The 21,936-nt window shown below is 39.4% G+C and overlaps 1 protein-coding gene across 2 annotated transcripts in view; it reads left to right on the top strand.

Moving 5' to 3' along the window:
• The window catches only part of tmtops2b (teleost multiple tissue opsin 2b), a 54,535-nt gene that overhangs the window by 24,920 nt on the left and 7,679 nt on the right, over window positions 1–21,936 (top strand). Inside the window, exons 2-3 of one of the 2 annotated variants that reach the window (XM_012864355.3) lie at window positions 1,569–1,909; window positions 19,484–19,717. In XM_012864355.3, the coding sequence (XP_012719809.2) occupies window positions 1,569–1,909; window positions 19,484–19,717 (575 nt within the window). The remainder of the gene's footprint in view (window positions 1–1,568; window positions 1,910–19,483; window positions 19,718–21,936) is intronic. The other variant, XM_012864356.3, reaches the window with a different exon arrangement.

Below are 21,936 nucleotides of genomic sequence, written 5' to 3' on the forward strand. Positions count from 1 at the left end.
CCATCTCTGAAGGTGCATGCATGTGGAATCCTTAAGGGCCTCTCATTTATGACGCCTGTGGAAGCAGACAAGTTTTCACAGAGGAGGAAGAGACCGCAAGAACAAGCCGTCTCAAAAGATAAGTCTTTCATACCACTTGTACTTCGGGAGCACAGACGCTGCACGGAGTTAATATTCTTAGTGGTACAGTATCCGTTTGCTTGCAGGAGGCTTGACGATGCCACGATGGTCAATCATCAGGCAGTGAATTGTGTAATAGCTCCCGTTATTTCCCACTGGCCTGATGAGGAGATTGCAGTCAGGTTTTGAGGGCTACGTCCAGAAGGGTAATGTGTCTTATCACAAAGCTCAGATCATCTCAAACTAATAACTGATGCTAGCACTCCATTGGCCTCCACGGTCACCACTTCTTCAAGCGCCGTGGGAATGTGGTGGAACGGGAGATTCCCATCAAGGATGCACTGCCAACAGGTCTGCAGCAACTGTGCAACGTCATCATGTTAACATGATGATGATCATGTTAACCAGCGTGTCCGAGGAACTCTTCTGACAAATTGTCAAATCTAAATTCTCAAAGTTCTGAAGGCAAAATGGAGTCCAACCTGGTCTGGCAGGGTGTGCCCTATAAAGTGGCTGGTAGGCCATTGTCAGCTAGTGTCTCCATTTTTATATTTTTTCTTGTTTTTCCTCTTAATTTGAAATTTTTTATTTACATTTCTACATAGAAAGTAAAATGTTTGTATGTGAGAGCACTGCATGAAGTTCAGGAAAGTTGGCAAAATAAATTCCAAGGAAGCGGTTGGTGGTTTCAAGTTCAATAGATGTTTCCTGCAGAGCTGCTTCATCACCCATGCATACACCTGGGGCACAGAGTATACCATTATTTTCATTTCAGTCAACACCAGAGAGAAGTCAGGAAAAAGAAAATACCATTTGCACTCAGTGGCTAGGGTATGCTAAAATGGCATGGGTTCACGAGTACATGGAAACATCACATGCTTGTCTTGACTCCTCATTTAGATGTATCAAGTCAGTGAATGAACTTTGAAACTATCTGTCTGTGTATGTCTCCTATGTCAAAAAGTTTTGCTTTCCCAATTTCCAAACAAAGAAATGCCAGATTACCTGTCACAGAATGGAGTTTGCAAAGGATGTCTCCGTAAATCAGTGCATGTGGCCATGATGCATCGAGTTTATTCATTGTTCAGTGAGCAATCGTTAAGTCAAGCAGCGGTAAAGGCTTTGCTGCACCTCAGAGTGCTAGAAACGAAGGAGTCAGCTGATGGATGAGAGGAGCTGTCCATTTGATCACCTGTCATAAGAATGTTTTTGGTTGCTCCTACATACTGAACCTCTAATTTGGTATTGTTAACCAAATATCTGGAGGTCTAGTGGTGTGCCAGCACCGTCTTCTCCGTGAATGAGTCCTCAAGGGGAAAGTAGTGAAGTTGCGGGTTGTCTAAAACCACAGAAAGATCAACAAGAGCCTTTCAAATAATGTTTTAATTATGTTGGTCACATGTAACCCACTCCCTGTACCTCACACCTCCATCTCTCTGTCTTTCCAGGTATTGTATCCCTGATCTCGCTGGTGATCCTCTCCTACGACCGCTACAGCACGCTGACTGTTTACAACAAACGAGGACCAGACTACCGGAAGCCCCTGCTTGCTGTTGGGGGCTCTTGGCTTTACTCCTTATTTTGGACAGTGCCCCCCCTGATTGGCTGGAGCAGCTACGACTTAGAGGGGGCAGGAACAAGCTGCTCCGTCTCCTGGACGGCTAAGACCGCTCAGTCACATGCCTACATCATCTGCCTGTTCATCTTCTGCTTGGGTCTGCCCGTCCTCGTGATGATCTACTGCTACAGCCGCCTGCTCTGGGCAGTGAAACAGGTAGAGTCGCGCCAGGTATGCATGCGCGCCTATTTGTATAGGAACATTTACTCTACATCATTAAAAACTGTTTGAATCAGTGGCTCCAAATGTTTTCAGCTACTAAATCCTTGAGCAATTGTGTCAAAGAGTTTTATCCCCTTGCTTTTGCCGGTGAAGTGTTCAAACATCACCATCGACCTTATTACACTCGAGCATACTGTCCCACTACTATTCTTTATTTATCTTTTTATTTGTTTTGAAATTAATCTGCAATTTTGTAACAGTTATACTAATGATATGCCTTTACTAAGGATTAACCCACATTTTTGGTAACTTTCTCATTGATTAAGACCTAGAATCTACCTTCTGGGCATCACAAACTGTAGATAAACTCCAGCGCCTTCCAGCCTTACTGGAACCTCTAGAAATTATCTAAAAAAAAGTATGAAAATGAAGAAAACTAATATTTTATTAGAGTAGCGTAATTTCACTCTAAAAAATACTACTATAGGAAATTTCTATATGAATATCAATGCACTGGCAACCTCTCCAGGGTGTACACTGCCTCTCGCCTAGTGACTGCTGGAAATAGGCACCTGAGTCAGCTGGACTTTGTATTTCCAAGATATTTCATCTTGGTTTCATTTGACTAAAGCACATGGTTATAATCAAAAATATCCTGTATTGTTTAGCTAACTCCACATGTTTTTATTTGTAATGTCAGAGCAGAATAATACTGCCTACCAACAACCACATGGTATGGTAATAGGATTTATGTTATTAGCTGTTAAGAAAACTTGGTGACCCTAAGAGGCCATTCTTTACTGCAGTATTCCAACAGTGGGATTTAGACTTGTTTTTTTTTCTTGACCTCCCTTGCCATCCTCTTTATTTTCCATGGTTGCACAATAAAAGTGTTCTCATCTAGCCTTGTTTAAACTTTTCAAATGATTTTTCTGACTCACAATTTGAAATAGCTTTAAATGATACAGAGAAGCAAATGGTAAATAGTAAGTGGACTGAACTTATATAGCGCTTTTCCAGTCATACTGACCACTCAAAGTGCTGTACACTAGAGCCACATTTACCCAATCGCACTCACCAACACGCACACATTTATACACCGATACGCAGCTGGGTAGGCAACTTGGGGTTAAGTGCCTTGCCCAGGGGCACATCGACATGTGGCAAGGGGAAGCTGGACCTTTGCCCACTTCTCTCCCTGCCTTTCCTGTCTGAATACTGTCACTAATATAATGTAGTATATTGTAAGAATTATTAGGATTGCCAATAAGTGTGGCAGCAGAAATTTTGTAAAAAGATCTGTTATTTTTAAAGGGGGGATTTGTATTTACACAACAATGTAGGTGAGATTTTTTAAAAAATATATAATGTTATGTCCTGTTGAAGTAATAAAAATTAAGTTATTTTTGAAGTTAGATGTACATTTCATGGGGAAAAAGTTTGCAACTTTCAACGAAAACTTCTTGGCCAATGAAAGAAAAATCTTCTACAAGGGACAACACATTCAGAATAAATTCAAGCAGTGCTCTTAAAGGGGCAGAGGTGGGTAGAGTAGGCAGAACATTTTACTTAAGTAAGAGTAGCACTAGTTCAACATACTTGTACTCAAGTCAAAGTAAAAAATACCCATCTTAGAAATTACTCAAGAGTAAAAAAGTATTTGGTTAGAAGGCTTCTCAAGTACCGAGTAAATATTTATAACAACTGATTCAATATTTAAAAATGATGTATTAAAAGATGTACAAATTATTGTATTTATCGTCTAACAAAAAACTTACAAACAATAAAAAAGTAATTATTTCAGGCAGAAGAAACACTTTTCTAAACAATGTTTTTTTATAACATAAAACCAAGCTGTTAATGTATATATTTACAATAAGTTAGGACAGTGCAAAGTACTTCCAATGACAATATTTACAGTTTACTGTGGTCACTTGACCTGTAAACAGTTCGATGAGGTCAGCAGATAGAAAATACCATTAAAACAACAAAACTTGTGTACAAACAAGAACTCTCACTTTAATATAAACTGTAGATCTGTGTCTCTCTGACACACTTTTGGTTGAAACAAGTTTGTCTTTTATTCAGTGAAGTTACTCACAGTCAATAGAGTGGCCAGAAGTTTTACTCAAGTAAGAGGAGCAAACGTCTTCATATTTACTCAAGTAAAAGTACAAAGCTACGTACTGCTAGAAGTACGTTTTGTTCAAAAAGTTACTCAAGTAAATTTAACTGGGTGAATGTAGCTAGTTATTACCCACCTCTGTAAAGGGGACATATCACGCAAAATCCTATTTTTTATCCTTCTCTCTTTTAGCCTTCATTTTGTTGTGTACTTGGAGTCTCCAGAAGTGTAGAAAACTTGAATGTGGTCTGCCCAGGAGCTGCATAGATATCTTTATATTCTGTCTGGGTCATATTTCTCTATTCTCTATTATGTTTTTTGAACTATTACGTCAAACTGTTTGTTGTGGAGCTGCTAAACAAGGTCATGGACGTCCGACTTGACAATTTCGCAGATAATTTTTTGCATGAATCTTTAGTCCAAGCTGAAGGAAGCTAAAGCTACAAATGAATAAGTGAAAATATTGAGTTGTTCAGAGTATTAACAGACACAATTCATTACAGTCTCCCACAGTATACTACAAAAAATGACTGATGGGGATGAAGTGGAACGCTCTGCGACCTGGAGGGCTGGAGTGTGAAGTACCTCTTTGAGATTTAAAGAGACAACATCAAAACAAGTTGCACCTAGACGCACCTCTGAACAGGGGTAAAAAAAGGGGGTTGTGGAGGTGAATTAATGATAAATTCAGACCAAAGCATTGCAGTTCCACTTTATATAGACCACAACTGAATGATTTCAAAGGGAAAAGGCAGAACTGAAAAACATATGTCCGCTTTAAATCAACTTCTTTTGCAGACCATTTGTCATTAGTGGGGAAATAACATTAAATTTGACCTTGATGAATTCTATGTATTGCTCATACAAGACACATTGGACAGCTTTGCAAGGAAATGAGTTGATTTCAGACTGACCAAATGAACTGCATTACAATAGATCTCCCCTTTAGTCAATGGAGCTGCATTTGAGAGATTTGTGGAGAATCTGTATGTGAGGTCTTGTTGCCATATTTTATATCTTATTTTATTTATCTTTTATTTTATTTTATTTTATTTATTTTCACAACAAAACATTAAAACAGAATCATGTTTCACTAAAAAAGAAGAAAATGTGATGGACAACTGCTGAAAAACCCTCAAGGGGCTTAATGAGTGGCACTCTCCATAATAACAAATATATTTCAAAAACAACAACATTTTAATATATATAAAACAGTTTAAAATATCATTTAGACCACAAATCCATATGGAAAATCCAGACAACTAAGTAGCAGCAATTTTACTCTCCGTTTAAATTGTTCTTTAGAAAGATCTGTCAATGATGTGGGAAGACTGTTCCGTATCTTTGATCCTCTGTATAATACACTAAACTGTGTTTGAGTTGTGCGAGAGTAAGGAGGCCTGATAAGACAATTACTACGAGTTGGATACTGGTGAAATTCATTATTAAAAGTAAAAATATTACAAAAGTGCTGAGGAAGTAACTTTTTTATAGAGCTATAAACGAATAAAGCTATTTGAAGTTAAATCACTTGATAAACACTAAGAATACTTGCCTGAGCAAACAGTGGTTGTGAGGGGTATCTACGATTTACACAAAATATACAAATCTTGGTTTGTAGCCATTATGCTCTTTGACTTCGTTGTTTTCTTTGGTTGTTACATTCCAAATACGGAGATGTGGTCATCCTTGTTCACAGAGGATATTTCTGTCTTGTATTTCGCAATCCATGGCCACTGATTTAGTTGTTGGTGCGTGTAGGACTTGAGATGTGTCCTGAAAAGTCCATCGTTGAGCAGTGTCCCCTTGCTATTAGCCTACTGTATGCATATTCCAAGTCTGCCTTTGACCAATCAGCTGGCAGTAATGCTGTCACCTCATGTCTTGAAAGGTAACTTTTGATTAGAACCTTTGCTGAGTTAGTATTAAGAAATCTGCTTGCTGTGAGATGCCTGACATTCTGGGGAGCAGAAGAAAAAAAAGATCAGAAGTACAGTGAAATTAAGTCGAGCTGCATTATGCTATGTAATAGAAAAACACCAAAAGCAGCTTAGAGGGAAGCTCTACGCCTGCGTCCTTTTCTTCTGATGAAATCTGTGCATGCTGAAGGCAAAACTTCATATGAAGAGACTGAGGAGAGTGCTGCGGGGAATCGCCTCAGTGAACTGGAAACTCGCAGCTCCCGATCCCTGTGAGGTTGTAATCCTCTGGTGTTTGTATATCCACGAAGAACTGGGAATAAACATGCTGCCCTGCAAAATGTGTTTGTGCATTCAAGTAAGCAATGAGTTTTATTCGTCTTTGCGTTCATCTGAGACTTTGGGACGCTGCTGTATTTTAAAGACTCATAATACATTACATGATTGTACGTTTATTCACTCGTCCACAATCAAGGCATTCTGAAATTGTGAGCCCTTATCATATAGAAATATACAGATAAAAGCGGCTTCAATCCTCTTTTGAAAAACGTCCACTTTCATGTAAGCAGCTGTTCGCGCGCTGCATGTGCAGTCTGGAGAGCAGAGTGGAAATGGTCCATGCAGTTATTGCACTTATCTAACACAGAAAAAGGAGGAAGGGAAAATGATGAATGGAAGCTAGCTTTTACATTACACATATTGCTGCAAAAGAACAATGGTAAATGAGAGGAAATAAATGTATCAGACTAGTTTAAGTGCATCCAGCTACAAGGAGGGGAACAGATTACAGACCCGAGTCTTTTTGACACACATTCACAGCAGTGATTGGTTGGAGTTTTATTGAGCTTTAGAGAGGATCGTTATTTGTGTTAGGTAGCTGAAAGGTGTTGAACACCCAGTCATTTATTTTAAAGAGCTGTGGAAAAAGTTTCAGCGGGATTCTGGCTTTTTTTTTTTTTACTTCATGGATACATTTCAGGCAGGTTTTTGAGGTCTATCACAGTTCTTAATCTGCATTATCAAAAGTCTGTGATAACTTGTTCTGGTTCTGAGATGCCTGTGTGCTGTTTTGATTTTATTAGATATGTGTGCATGTTTTCATAAGGTTGATCACAACCATCCTTCTACATAGTCTCCAGGATCAGGGTGGGATTCCACGTCTTATTTATCCGGTAGATCGTTCTCTGCTGAAATTCTTTTTTTTCTTCTCCCCCAAATCTCCTGTTAGTTATGGAGTTCCCAAAGGATCAGCTCTGGTCAGTTCAAAAATACTTTATTAATTCCAAAGGGAAATTGAATGTTTTGTAACTTATGCAAGTTTCTTCAAAAAGTTGTTATACATGCTGATGGCTGTGGGCAGGATGGATCTCCTGTAGCGGTCTGTCTTGCAGTTTGACCTATTCCCTTTTCTTCTGAAATCTACAATAATCTCGTTTGAATTATTCACATTCAAAATGAGATGATTGTTTCCACACCCTGCCACAAAGAGCTCCACCATCTCATCGTAATCAGCCCTAATATCCATCTTGGGACTGGTTTTATTCATACTGTTCCCGCTTCCCTTCAAACATCTCCTGAAAACATTTAATTTCATTACAGTCAAGCAGACAATACACCGATTCATATGCCTCTGAGCCCTGATGTTTTTCTATTTAACAAATCACCTTCTGATCAAAATTGAAAGTAAAAATGTTTTTACAATAAAGAAGGAAACAAAAAAGCAAAAACATTTAGGTTCATTGTTTTATCAGCCTATACTTATTTCAGAAAAGTGAAAAAATTATATATTTTAGGTTTATGTTCTAAAAATCATAAAAATTAACAGATGTACTTCAGTGGAATTTAAAACAAAATAAAACATTTACAGCTACATTAGCCACATAGAGTCAAATGTCACTGCATAGTTTAGAAAACAATCTGCTCTTAGAAATAACAATTCTGTGCAGTTCTTTGCTTCTTATTCACCATTCACTGTAACTTTAACAGGAGGTATTTATCTTCCTGTTATCATTCCAGCTTCATCTCCTTCTGTCCTCTATCTGTGTGTTCTCAACATTTATACAGATTAATACAGCAGTTCGCTGTCCTTACTCAGATAGGTCACATATCTGTGCCTTTTCACCACGAGGACACACTTTTGTTTCAAAGCCATCAAGGAAATAAAGTCCTCCTGGGTAGCGCCGCATTAAGAGGGTGCTGCACAGAATCAGAATATATGAGCCTGCCAGTAGAGCTCCGCCACCTCTGGCTAGGTGTCTGCTCCACGTTGTGTTGCATCCTGTTACCATGGAAATGCTGATTTGGAAATGCAACTTTGGAGGAATACAGATTGGTTCCTTCTTGCAATAAACGTTTTTTTTTGGTTTTTTTTAAACGAATATCCAGGTTTTTGTTCCCCCTCGACATTAGCCGGGGAGGATACCCGAGCCACCCGTTAGATCTGTGTTCAGCTTTTCATATGATTAGTCACAACGTTCCTCTACGCTGCCTTCGGGATCAGGTTGAGACACTTTCCCTTGATTTTGGTTTACTTCCTAATTATCGGGTAGATTGTTGTCTGTTGAAATTGGATTCCTAAAAAACAAACTATTAGTTTTGGAGTTCCTCAAGCGTCCATCTTGCATCTCGCTTTACTCATAAATATCTTTCACTATACTTTTATGCAGCCAACGCACCAGTTTGTATGTTCCTGATTCCTAACTGCCCATCATCTGTTTTTCATCCATCCATTCATAGTCTATACCCATATAGTTTAGTCTAGTATAGTCTATATACCATGCTGGTGCCGGTCTCAAGTAGTCTTTAAAGCAGGGTACACTCTGGACAGTTTGCCACTTAACAAAAAGACACAAAGGGCAGGCAACCATGCACACACACAATCCCTCCCATGGGGATTTCAGATGACTAACCTTGCATGTAATTTTGGAAAGTGGGAGCAGTGCTGACCACCCGAAGAGAACCCACTCATGCATTGGGAGAACATGCAAACTTCATGCAGAAGGACTGGGACTCGAACTCAGGACCTTCTTGCTCCAAGGCATGAACAGCTGCAGCATCCTCTACTGTAGCCCCATTATGATCAATCTTGGATTATTTTCCACCTGACGCATCTTTCAATACACATTACTAGAAGTATCTTGACTGCGTAAAGAGTCTGTGGAGAGAATTGGTTGGAGCTTCACTGAGTTTTAGAGAATCATTTCATTTTAGCGCTCTAAGATACACTTAGATACACTGAAACTTTATTTCAGAGAGAAAAGGAAAGTTTCCTGAGGATTATCTCTGCCTTGTTCTTCTGATGAAGCGTAAACCGCTCAGCAATGTTGAGAGTTTTGGAGTTTTTTCTCTTTTTAATCCACTGTAAAGCACCTCTGGAACTCAGACTGACCCCACCGTTTCAATAAGCAGCTTTCACAAAGTGCCTTCTAATTCTTAAGAAATCTGCATCGGTTACATTAGATGAAGTAGATTCTCTTCACTCATTACATTTATTGTCTTTCTCTCTGCGCCATCTGTTTACTAATACCAGATTGGATAAACAAATGCATTTGATTCTCTTTGACAAGGATTTCTCCTTCTATTAAAGCAGTTACATACACATCAGTGGAAATTATAGATTAACCAAACCCTTTAAATTGGATTTATGCATGGCGGTAATTGAGTATGAAGTCCATTATCTCTTGTTATTCTCATGCTGAATTTCTTTTATGAACTTCATAAATAAAAACAAGGAAAATTAAGAGGCTCAGTAATCCTTTGCTCCCCTTGCAGATAAATCAGTTAAAGTGCAGAATACGAAATTACCTATATTTAACTCCAGTCCAGTTTCTGCTGCTGTTGTTTTTAGGTAGAAATGAGAATCGTTCCTTTTTTTTTAAATAACAAAATTCTTTTAGATTATGTTGTGCTTGGATCACATCCAGTCATGGTAAAATGAAAACTACATGCCCCTCCCATACTAGGCACTACATAACAGGGCATAATAAAATAATATGAGCTTTACCAGGTTCTACAATAATTTAACTTTGATCTAAAGTGTTCAAAAACACACAGGGTATCCCGCTGTCATTATTCATTAAACAAAACAAAAAACAGCTGAAATAAAAGAAAGGCTGCATGTGGAAATACGGACATTCCCTGATTTAGTAGCTTGTAGAACAACATTTAGTATCAATAACTTGAACCATTATTTGGTACAAGATATATTTTTACAGGATTCGTTTTGTTCATCCCACCAGCATCTGCTTCCCCGTAAGGGCCCACCGGGGGCCTGTAGTCCACACGCAGATCCAAGCCAAGGAGCCACGTTTCTAATTATGTGTTGTTTGAATAATATAATAATATAAAACTGACAGACTGACCCCCAGCTATCCTAAAGGCTGAGGTTCACTATCGTTCTTTAACCCTGAAATCTAGTTCGGGTCTGGACTACAAACACTAGGGTTTTTGTCATTTTTAGTCATTCTGATGTTGATTTACTGCAGTGTTTGGGATGATATTCTTGTTGAATCAACCGTTTTGGAACAAGCTAGCTGTCTGACAGATTGACTCACATCTGACTATAGAATATTGTAAAATCCTGAGGTATTCTTCCCTGACTCAATGATTGTAAGGAGTCCAGGTTGTGGTTGTGACAAAACAAGCCCAGATCATCACACCTCCCCTGCCATGCTTCACCATTGCTGTAAGATGTGCTGATACGCTGTGTTTATTTTTAAATAAACATGGTGATGTCCATCATTTCCGGGAGGCCTTTATTTTCCTTCAGATGCAACTTTTCCAAAGTAAGTCATATTGACATATCCTTTTTAGACACAAAACAACCTTTTCATTGCAACTGTTCCAAACGGCAGCGTTTGTTGTAGCTATTTCAGTTTGTTGGGAAGATTTGCAGCTGTCTAAAGTGTTTTCTACGTGTAAAAAATATTTCTCGCCTAGAATGAAGGCCTTTTCTTGAGAAATTGGGTCAAATATTTGCTTTTAAAGACGGTCTTCCTCTTACTAATGATTAATTAATTGAGTACAGTTAATTAGCAGTACTTGGCTGCTACTTTTTTCTCTCAAAATCCTCCTTTTCCATTTTGGCTTCCTTTTTTTCAGTCTGACAAAGACCATTACTGCACCTCAAGTAAGCCAAAAACAACAACAAAAAACAAAACATTCATCTTAAATCATTGATATTCTAATCAGGCAAAGCTAATGGAAAAGTGTAATTTAGAGGAAAGTAAATGTGTGTGTAGAGACCACAGGGAGCATTTCTGTGGATAAAGAATATCATGAATATGTTGATATCCCCACAATCTATAAAGGCTCTGATGATTTAATACTTGGAGAAACACAATGTCTAACACGCTAATATCACGATTCTCAAACTGTGGTACAAGTACTACTGGTGGTACTTGGGATGCCTTTAGAAATATTTAGAGAAAAACCTGTTATTTCCAATAAGAAGCAAATTAGATGCATTGTGTTGCTAATAAGCCATAAAACCAAAAAGTTGGATCATTGAGAAAATGATCTTTGAATCAAATAGATACAACTCATGCTGGAAGTCAACTGAAAATTATTTTCAGAATGCTGCAGAAGAAACAAAAGCAGATGTACTGTACTTTCTTCTGCTCATGCTACGCTTCATTCAGCTCTGAGATCAATAATATCCAAATGTTCTAGACAGCTCAAAAGTTGACAGATTTCTTAATTCATGATCAGGCTAACAGCTAGTAGTTAAAGGAGCAAGAAGTGATTTTTTTGAACACGGTCTGTAGACCAAAACCAGATGTGTGAAAAGCTGCGCCTCTCTCTAACTTCACTCCAGCTGCAGCCTGGCCTCTGCGTCGCCTCCTGTGGGCATATTTGTAAAGGATAAAAACACAGCAAAGTAGCGTCATCTTTTGGAGGAACATTTCTAGTGAAGAAGTAAGTAACTCATAACTTTATAATGCTGTTAGCAAGAGAACATTTTGATCTTCTGGTGGTGCTCTCCACCATGTTGCTCCAACGCTGCGCTGCTCTCATGGTGGCGTTTTACGGTCAGGGAGGGGCTGAGCCCTGAATGGCAGCTGTTCACATGCACGTACATGCACACACGGCCGGCCCATCTATGTAAACAAGAGACTGAAGAACAACAAAGAGACATGCGGTGTGACGTCATACCATAATCCATCTGAAATATTACCTTTAGTTCTTCACATCACTTTTTTTTAGTTCTTTTTATCTAAAATAATGAAATTTCGATTATTGCTCCTTTAAAGTAACAACAGCCTGTCAAACTCAGCCCATTCACAAATATCTATAGACCAGTTCATTGTTATTGTTTTGAGGCGGGTTTTTCGCACATGCGCGCCGGACTGGTAGGCAAAAGACGAACACAATGGCGGACGCAAACAGAGAAACTGACGAGTTCTCCGCGTAGTTTTCTTCTTTAGATAACGTACTACAAGATCGTTTTAAGAGTAAGTTGATGGTTGATGGTATCAGATTGCCAGATCCACACAGCAAAAGCCTTAAGGGACGGAGCGAGTCTGTGAAATGCTGGCCAAGCGCTCCGTACCATGACATATACAGCTGCCTTATAAACATGGCAGGCCAGTACAGACAGAGAGCACGAAAGCCATGAAACCACTGGACGGCTACAATTATTTTAAATCGGGAAAAAGGCTCCAGCAACGCCCGCAACGCCATGAGGGATTAAGCGGGTCAGAAAATGGATGGATGGATGGATGTTGTTCACACATGTTTGTACAACAGCACAAAGCGGCGTCGGACACAGGCCGCGTCTCAGCAGAGGCCCGGTAGGTTAAAAAAAAAAAATTTTCACTACGGATTATTTAGGTGTTTTTGTCTTGTTAAAATGGGTGGCGGTGTCGGCGACATTGCAGCGTAAACACAGAAGTACTAGCGCCCGTGAACCTGGGCGTAATGGCAGCAGCAGCTGCTGTAGCCCCTGCTGCTAGCTGCTGCTAGCCGCCCCGGCCCGGCCCGTGTAGCCGGGCCGGGGCGCCGGGCCGGGGCGCCGGCCCGTGTAGCCGGCGGCGCCGGCCCTTGTAGCCGGGCCGGGGCGCCGGCCCGTGTAGCCGGCGGCGCCGGCCCGTGTAGTGTTTACGCAGCAGCCGCTGGCTGCTGCCGCAGCCCGTGAACTGCCAGAGCAGCCGCTGCCTGCTCCGCCGCTGCTGCTTGGCTGCTTCAGACAACGGCTGCTGCTGCTACCGCTTCTCCGGCCCGTGTAGCGATCTGTGTACCCTCCGCCGCTATTTAAGTAGAACAATGACTAGAGCAGAATTAAGTTGTATTTACCGGAGATGAAGTGTAGACTGCAAATTCTGTCGTAGTACGATGCCCCCCCAGTCCATTGGGAGTGTCTGCCTGCGCTCTTTTCATTGAAAATATCCATTTCTTTCTTCGTCCTTTCTCCTTCGGTAAACGACAGAAACGTACATCCAACGATTTGAAATGCCTCTCTGTGCAACCGGGAGCACAACAAGTCGTAGGCATTGCTTAGATTCCATAAATAAACGAAGTAAAAGTACGCTCTAAATCACCCGTTTTGTCATGTAGTAGACGAGAACAGTACTGTTTTCTGCCTACCAGCGGGACCCGGATGTAGCGCTGACGTCACGCGGGACGTCACGCGTGAACTACCCTATTTACGTGTGAGAATGCATTGATAAAATATAAATTGCCAGAAAGGGAAATTAAACTGTTTTACAGCATCTGTCAGACATGCAAAGCAGTCATGTTGGGTTTTGAGATCAGGGTGGCTGAAAAAAAAATTGAACCCCTTTGAATCCTGATCCAAGAAGGTCTTTCTCACTTGGACTCATAACTTCAGAGGTCCTTCCGGCTTGGTTCCTCAACCTTTGATTTGGACTTATTAGTTTTGAATCAAATGCTATGAATAGACATGTCCTGGTAGAGCTGCATTTCTTGAGGTGATAATTCTTACTAAAACCTTGAGAACATAACGCCTTCTACATATCGTATCAATCACACATTGATTGTTTCATTAATTTTGGCATTAAAGCGTTTTATTATTACCAGCACCCTAACTGTGTGAGATAACGCTGGCAACAAGTTTTATAGTGACTGTTTTTCAAATAGTCTTACTTTTATTTTTATCAAAAGCTTTAGCCTCCATTCTCAAATTGTGAGTGATTAAACTGTGAGAGTACCCAGAGTATTTTGTTACTGGACAAAAATCTCGCCCTGTAAGTAGTGTTTGTGTATTATTGTGGTGGCAGTTTATTGGTATGAAGAAGTAATGAGGAGAGATCTTGCAAAACAAAAAGGTTAAAACCACTTATTTGTCTATAATTGATAACAGTGATATACTGTACCTGCATGCAACCTCCTCTTTAAGGAGCTTTGATTCTGAGTATGTTCTTTACATTTCATTCTTAAATGCAACATTTCTGACTCATCTCTGCATTAACTATGATTTTGCTGGTTGGACATTAAAGGACCAATAAGTGAAATTTCCCCACTAGGTGTGCTGTTGAGCACTGTCTGTAGACCAAAACAAGATGTGTGACAAGCCCCGCCTCTCTCTACCTCCACTCCAGCAGCATACCGGCGCTCCTATTTAGACTGGTGTGCAACCTGGGGGTAAATGCCTTGCCAAGGGGCCTATGTGGATTGCATGTCAGAAAATGTGAAGCTGAGGTGGCTTACTGCCTTATACCAAGGCACACCCCAACACCAGCACTCCCTGTGAGTCCTTTCTTGCATACAACGCTCTTTGCATTTCCATGCACCTCTGAAAAAAAACACTCCTTATACCAGAGCAATGAATAATCTATGCTTCTGACACCAGTAGGTATTGCGCCATGCTCATTTGCTAAAGGTATTGCGTGTCTTTTCATGTATAACCCTTTCACATAAAAGCTAATACGCACCGGGATCCCAACCGAAGAAGCACTCTCAGCAGGAAGATACGTGCACACTTTCAAATTACACCTTGTCTCAGATGTGCTGGTTGCTTGGAGACTATGGAAAGTTGTGAGACTTTTAAAGCTCTCCTTTAAATAAAAAATGCACCTGTCAAGCCTGTCAAAAGAATAGCTTTGGTGTTGTTATTGGCATTAGAGAGAAGAAGAATATTGAGATGTGGGTGGTGGCAGATAGTGTCTGGGATGTTGCAGTTTATGACTTTGACAGACTTTATTGACGTTCACAATGTACATTTGAATGCAATTCTGTTGCAAGGCTTCAAGTAAAAACAAAAGGTAAAAAAAAAAAACATTATAAATATAAGCAATGGTCATTTGTCAGGTTTTGAGGGACAAACCAAAAAAAAACGTTTTGTATTCACAGAAATGTATGTGTACGATAATAAGAATAGTGCAAGTATATGTAATAGCAGATGTATTGCAACAATGAACGGACCATGTAATGGTATGAAAGCAATTGCAGCCGTCAGAACTTCAATAATATCACCCTGTGAGCAGTAAAGCTATTTTCATCAGGACCTCTTAAGGGTACACTACAGAGCACAGCAATGTGAATTATTTCACATAAGGAAACGCTCATTGATGTAGAGGTCGGTACGGAAAACTCCTTCACTTGTCTCCTCGAAGGCTACTGATTAGCTGATGGTGCTTCCTCCTCCCCGAGCACGGCTAAAGGATGGCGAAACCTACTGCATAATATAGGGAAAATCTTCAGATTGCAACAGGGTCATACAAATATGGCCTGACTAGAAATCTATGACTGTAATACACATGTAGTGAAGTAAGCGAGGTATGGAATGATAACGCTTAATCTACATCAATATGGAAAAAAATTATAAAAAAAAAAATACATAATAGAGGAGTATATGATCATAAAAAGACTGGACACAAAAAGCTGGATATAACAGAAATGATAAAGACAAGAGAAAGTTTACTACCATAAACTATAGCAGCTACCTAATATTTATTTATTATACTTTATGATCTATTATTCTGTTGGTTAAGACATGTCTGTGCTGTAATATTTCCACCATGATAATGTAGTTATGGTGGAAGTTCATTTTCCAGCACATTAGATAGCCAGTGTGATGAGGGCCTGTTCTTCAGTGGGCAATTACGTGAGAAATGTGATAATTCATGTTGCCTGGACTGGTCCTTTTAAGTTTGATCCAGATGAATTCAGACACACTGAAATGTGTCTGTGCTGTTAGAAGGAAGTGGTCTGTTGTGGAATAAAGCTTCCTCTGTATATTCAGGAAGTCATCTGACTTTCTTTTTTTGAACACATAGCTGGACTTGGACCACGGACCTGCAAGGATCATTGCAACACTTCATTAGACTTAGTCGTTACCCTGATCCAAACATAATTTTAGAACAGCAAACATCCAGCTACCTGACCTTCGTCTCTTTCTCCAGCATTTAATCTTTATCAGGATATTTTAAATCGTTTGATTCAAAGAGCAGATTTCTTTAAGAAAAACAGCTGCATTTCAGCAAACTTGAGAATCATTGAAAATTGATTTTGGTAATACAATCCTCAAAGGGAAAATCCTATATTATACATATTCAGTATACACAAAGCCATATATTTCAAACATTTATTGCTATTAATTTGGATGACTATGACAGACAGCTAATAAAAACCCAAAAGCCATTTTCTCATAAAATCCGAACATTAAAGGATTTTCACCATAGAAATGTCAGTCCACTAAAACCCATAAACTGTACATAATATGCACTCAGTACTTTGTCAGCAGTTTTTAGTATGAATTACTGCATCAGTGCAGCGTGGCATGGACGCGGTCAGCCTGTGGCTCTGCTCAGGTGTTAAGGAGACCCAGGTTGCTTAATGGCAGCCTTCATCTCCTCTGCATTGCTGGGTTTGTTCTCTTTAATTCTTTTCTTGACAATACTCCATAGATTCTCTGTGTGGTCCACGTTGGTTTGCTGGCCAAACCATCACAAGGATACTTTGGTGATTAAAGGACTAAATCAGGTGTTAGTAGTGAGGGCAGGTAACAAGTCCTGGTAAACGATGATAAAAAAATGAAATCAGCATCTCCTTAAAGATTATCTGCAAAGGGAAGCATGAAGTGTTCTAAAGTTTCCGAACTTTGGACCCAAATCATCACTGACTGTGGACACTTCTCTCTGGGCCGCAAAAAAAGTTGTATTCTTTAAAATTCTCTTGGAAAAGCACATTTGGACGTCTGCGCATCAGTCCCGTCCCTTTTCTCCTGAACTCATGTGAGAGGTTTCTGATGTTGTCTTTGGTTCAGGAGGTGCTTAACTCAAAGAATCCAACAGGTGTAGCCCAGTTCCTGGATGTGTCTGTGTGTGGCTCTGGCTCCAGCTGCCGTCCACAATTTGTTAATCTCAGTTCTTACAGGGGTTTTAAGTCACAATCCTCATGGCTCTGGTTATCTCTGTTGATGTGAGCAGGCAGCTTCTTTAGCAATGACCTTTTCGTGGCTTACCTTGGAAAACTGCTTAGTCATTAGTCTTCCACATGATCATGCAGGCCACATTGTAACATTTCTGTATTTAAAGTCCTTTTTATGGCTCTTATGTAATATCCAGAGTTTTGCTTTGAGCCACAAATATAAAAATTGGCAGAAATAAATGCTTGAACTTTATTAAGTGAATTACGCCTGGACTCTATTTAATTACCCTTTTCTCCATGGCATGTAGATTACCTTGTACTGTATAAATTGATTAGGAATCATATTTTATATAAGATTGAGTCTTCTTTTTATTGTGTTTCAATGAAAAAAAAATCACATTCAGGATTTGTCTTTTGCGACATTATAAAACATCTAACAATTCACCCAAAGCAATTCACCCAAATAAGATTCCTAGATTAGGTATTACGATCCTGATTGTGGATTTTTATTACCTCACAATATTCCCAGGTGAATGGATGCCGTTTTGGAAACAATCATGCCTCTTATCTTTGAGATAACGTGCAACAAAGGGCCTCCTCTTGCTGACAGAAATTGGCTGTGTGCATGAAAGACATAATAGATTTATGCCCAAGTATTATTGTTCAAAAAAGAAAAACAGAGAATAGGTGATATTTCAAACTCACCTTTGTGATAATAGTGTACAGGACGTCTGCAGCTACTCCAGGTTACTAGATATTATTCAATGGGAGGCATCCTGCCCTTAATTAGAGCTCACCTCTTGTTGGCTCAGGATGAAATTAATCCCTGGAGGTTTTTAAAAGTGAGGATTAGTTGTCCTGTGACATCTAAAAAGAATTAGTGAGAAAGCAGTGGCTTGTGTGAAGTGTCTGAGGATCTGGGAAGGGAAAACCTGCCCGCGTCGCTTCAGCTCATCCTAATTTGTTCTAATAACAAAAGAGTTTAGAGATTAAAGGAGAACCGATATGTGTTTGAAGATATCCAGACTCTGACCCTTATGTGTAACCAACTGTGGATGCATTCCAATGTCATTTATTCATCATAAAGAAATTAGTTTCTATGTGGATATGCAGTTTGGCAGTGTTTTAAAGTTGCCACCAAATTAATAAACTACTTTCGCTTTTAGTGTGCTCAACTGTAGAATAAATATAGTACCAGAATTTCAACCAGACACAGAGTAAAGCTGAAAAAAAACCATTTTGGATTGATGTCGTTATCTTTTGATAATTGGTTTCCATTGTGTCAATTAGTTCTGAGTTTCATTGTTTCTCACTGAAAGAAAATTCTTTGCAAATTAAGAAATGTGAGAACACTTTATTTTAATATGATGGATAGAGAGCTGTGTACATGGAGGGGTGGAGTGATATTACAGTACATACAGTACATAATCTGGTGCGCCTTAGGGTATGAAAAATATGGTGATTTTCAACGTTATCTTAATGCCTACCAACAGATCAATCATCCTCTTTCCATTTTCAGATGATGGCAGTGCGCTGTGACATTTTCATATCTTTGAATGTTTGCTCTATAAGCTAATCCTGTCATCCAATCATCTTCCTGACCTGTCTGCTGTGTTCCTTGGTCTCCATGATGCTTTAAAGTGTTCTATAACAAACCTTATTCTGAGATTTATTTAGCTACACACACACAGGGTCTCTATCAACCAATCGTGTGACTTTTGACGACAGTTGTTTGCACTGGATTTTATTTGGGTTCATTCATGTAAAGAGTGCTGGAAACAAACACACGCCACCCTTTTTAGATTTTTTTTTTTGCAAACAAAATTTTAAATCCCAGCATCGTCTTTCCCACTTCACTATTACTTAGTGTGTATTGGTCAACTACATAACATTGTAACAGTGGCTCTTTGGCTGAATACCCATCTAAAATACTTTGAAGCTTGTTGTTTTAACAGGACAAAATGTGAAAACGTTCAACTGGTATGAATAATCTTGCTTGCTGTTGCCTCTACTTACGCTTTAAAATGAGTCACTGGTGCTTAGTTGCACATCTATAGTATTTCTGCATTAAATTTTGTCATCATGCTTGCTAAACTCATCCCATAAAATATCAAAAATAATCAAAAATGTGGAAAGCTTTGGTTTTTTCTTTCTCTGTATTTGTGTTTGATAAAAGAAACCTTTTCCTGCTTCTTTGTGGTCATCCGGCAGGTTGGGAAGGTCCGAAAGACGGCAGCCAGAAGGAGAGAGTACCACATACTGTTCATGGTCCTGACCACAGCAGCCTGTTACCTGTTGTGCTGGATGCCGTACGGTGTCGTAGCCATGATGGCCACGTTTGGCCCACCCAACACCATCAGCCCCGTTGCCAGTGTCGTCCCCTCACTTCTGGCCAAGAGCAGTACCGTCATCAACCCTCTCATCTACATCCTGATGAATAAACAAGTGAGCAATAGTAGATTTTTGGTACGTTGTGCAGTTTTGAGATTAGTGACCGGACGCTCAACACTTTGGCATGTTTCGACAGTTTTATTCACACAGTAAAAAAGGATACATGACAGCTCAAATCATACAAATCCTCCATTTAAATATCATTCAAGTGTAAGAAGAAGAAAACTCACGGAATAATATAAGTCAAGATCACCCTAAGGCTGCTGGAAGTGAAACAGGACCTCCTTTCATACCGGGCTGCAAGGAGCTGTAGACAGGAAGTAAAGAATAAAACAAAATGCTGAACGATCCATCAGAGGCGGTGTGGTCCAGAAGTTTCCACAACAGTGAACCAAAATGAGACGTGAAAAGTAGGCCTCAAAAGCAAAAACGGTGGAAAAAAAAAAACTGGTTTAAAGATTAAAAACAGTATCATCAAAGTGTCTAAACAATGTTCTCTTCAACCACATAACCACAAGGTAATGTCAACTTTGCATACAGATTCCAGTATGTAACACTGGCAATAAGGAAAGTTGTCCCTAAGTGGACAGAAACAAATCTATTAAACTTGACTTAAAGAGGAGCAGAGAGCAACCTCAGGTTCCCAGAAATCCCGCCTTAACTCTCGGTCCTAGATCCACTTTTAACCGTCTCACACACAATCGAAGGTGGAATTTGGCACAATATCGAAAAGCAAAAAAGGATGTTGGCATCAGGGAACAGCTGAACGCTACGCCACCACTCAACATGATCCACGAGCATGCATTAAAATAAGGATACAAAACTATTTGAATCAAAACAAAGAAAACCCTTAAAGCACAGCCGACTCCTACAACATTAATGACAATGATTTGCAGCACAACACAGCACACACGGTTTAAGACTCGGCCCTAATCCCGACTTTTGCATGCTCTGTGCAATGGAAAGTACAAATGTACAATATGTTCAGGGCTTTTTGCACGTTCAGTGTGCTACAATCACAACTTTAACACCCCTGCAGCAAAAGCTGAAAACCTGCAGCCTGCAAAAAACCTTCTTCAAACATTTTTTTTAGTCTCGTTACAAGTCCCATTACCGGGGTTCTTAAAACTGACAAGGACTGGGTATCTTTTTTTATTTAAAAAAAAAAAAAAAAGGTGTCAACAGACACTCTTGTGCTTCTCATCGGTACCACCAGAATCTGAGAGAACCGGGAATACCATTTATATTAGGTGTGGGCCTTATTAGGTAGATTCTTATAGTATGAAAACTAGAGTAAAAATATCACGGTTTCTCATAAGCAAGATGACCTAATTCCTGTTGCCAAAAAACAGAAAAGCGACAAGTTGTCCCACTGCTGCTAACATCACGTATCGAATATTGCACCTGAAATATTACATATTAAATTTATAGTTACTTTAACTGTCACACATTGAATAAAGTTAAAATAGAGAATGAATACCCAATAACTTGAGTTAGGATTTCTAGCTGATTATTGTGGAGAACTGTATTACATTTTGCAAAATCTAAACTAATGTTAGCTGGTTAACTGTCTGGCATGTCATTAAAAAGGAAAGCTGGTATGACGTAAAATCAGTTTCAAATCATTGAATCTAACTTTTTAAGACCTTGGTATACATTGTTCTCAGTCCATGCCTAATTTCTAGAGAGAGAGAGAGAGACAGCTCAAATAGTATGCATCAACTTCTTTTTAATATTCTCATTGTGGTGAACGCATTCATGGTTACATAATTTTGCATCAATGTGATGAAGGTTTTTCTTCTTGTATTGTCTAAGTAATTCACTGAATTATTCTTCATCATATGCTTCGTCTACTACACATTATTGCACGCTGATCAGCCACAACAATAAACCGAAAAACACAGACAGGGGAAGGAAATTGCCTGATTATTTATTGTGAAATTCTCCTGACAATCATTAGGTTCCAGTAGCTGGAAAGAAGTTTGCCTAAAATTGCAAATCGACCAAATTTCTGTGAAGGCCAAATACATTCCCATCAGTGCCCTCATCCGAGTGAGGGCTCGACGATGGAATGATAGACGTCAGGTTGGCTCACTCATGAATGCACATGTTGCCTGGAAACAACTCAAACCGTTAAAAATAAATTAATAAAAAGGAGTAGAGTGACGTCAAAACTTCAGCATGATTGTTTTTTTTCTAACTGAGGCCAACACTGCCACAAATGAGGGTCAAGATGGAAATTAAAGCATTAAATATCACTGTACAAAAGTTAA

Source organism: Fundulus heteroclitus, chromosome 7, assembly GCF_011125445.2.
Source record: "Fundulus heteroclitus isolate FHET01 chromosome 7, MU-UCD_Fhet_4.1, whole genome shotgun sequence".
In the NCBI taxonomy this organism is placed as follows: domain Eukaryota; kingdom Metazoa; phylum Chordata; class Actinopteri; order Cyprinodontiformes; family Fundulidae; genus Fundulus; species Fundulus heteroclitus.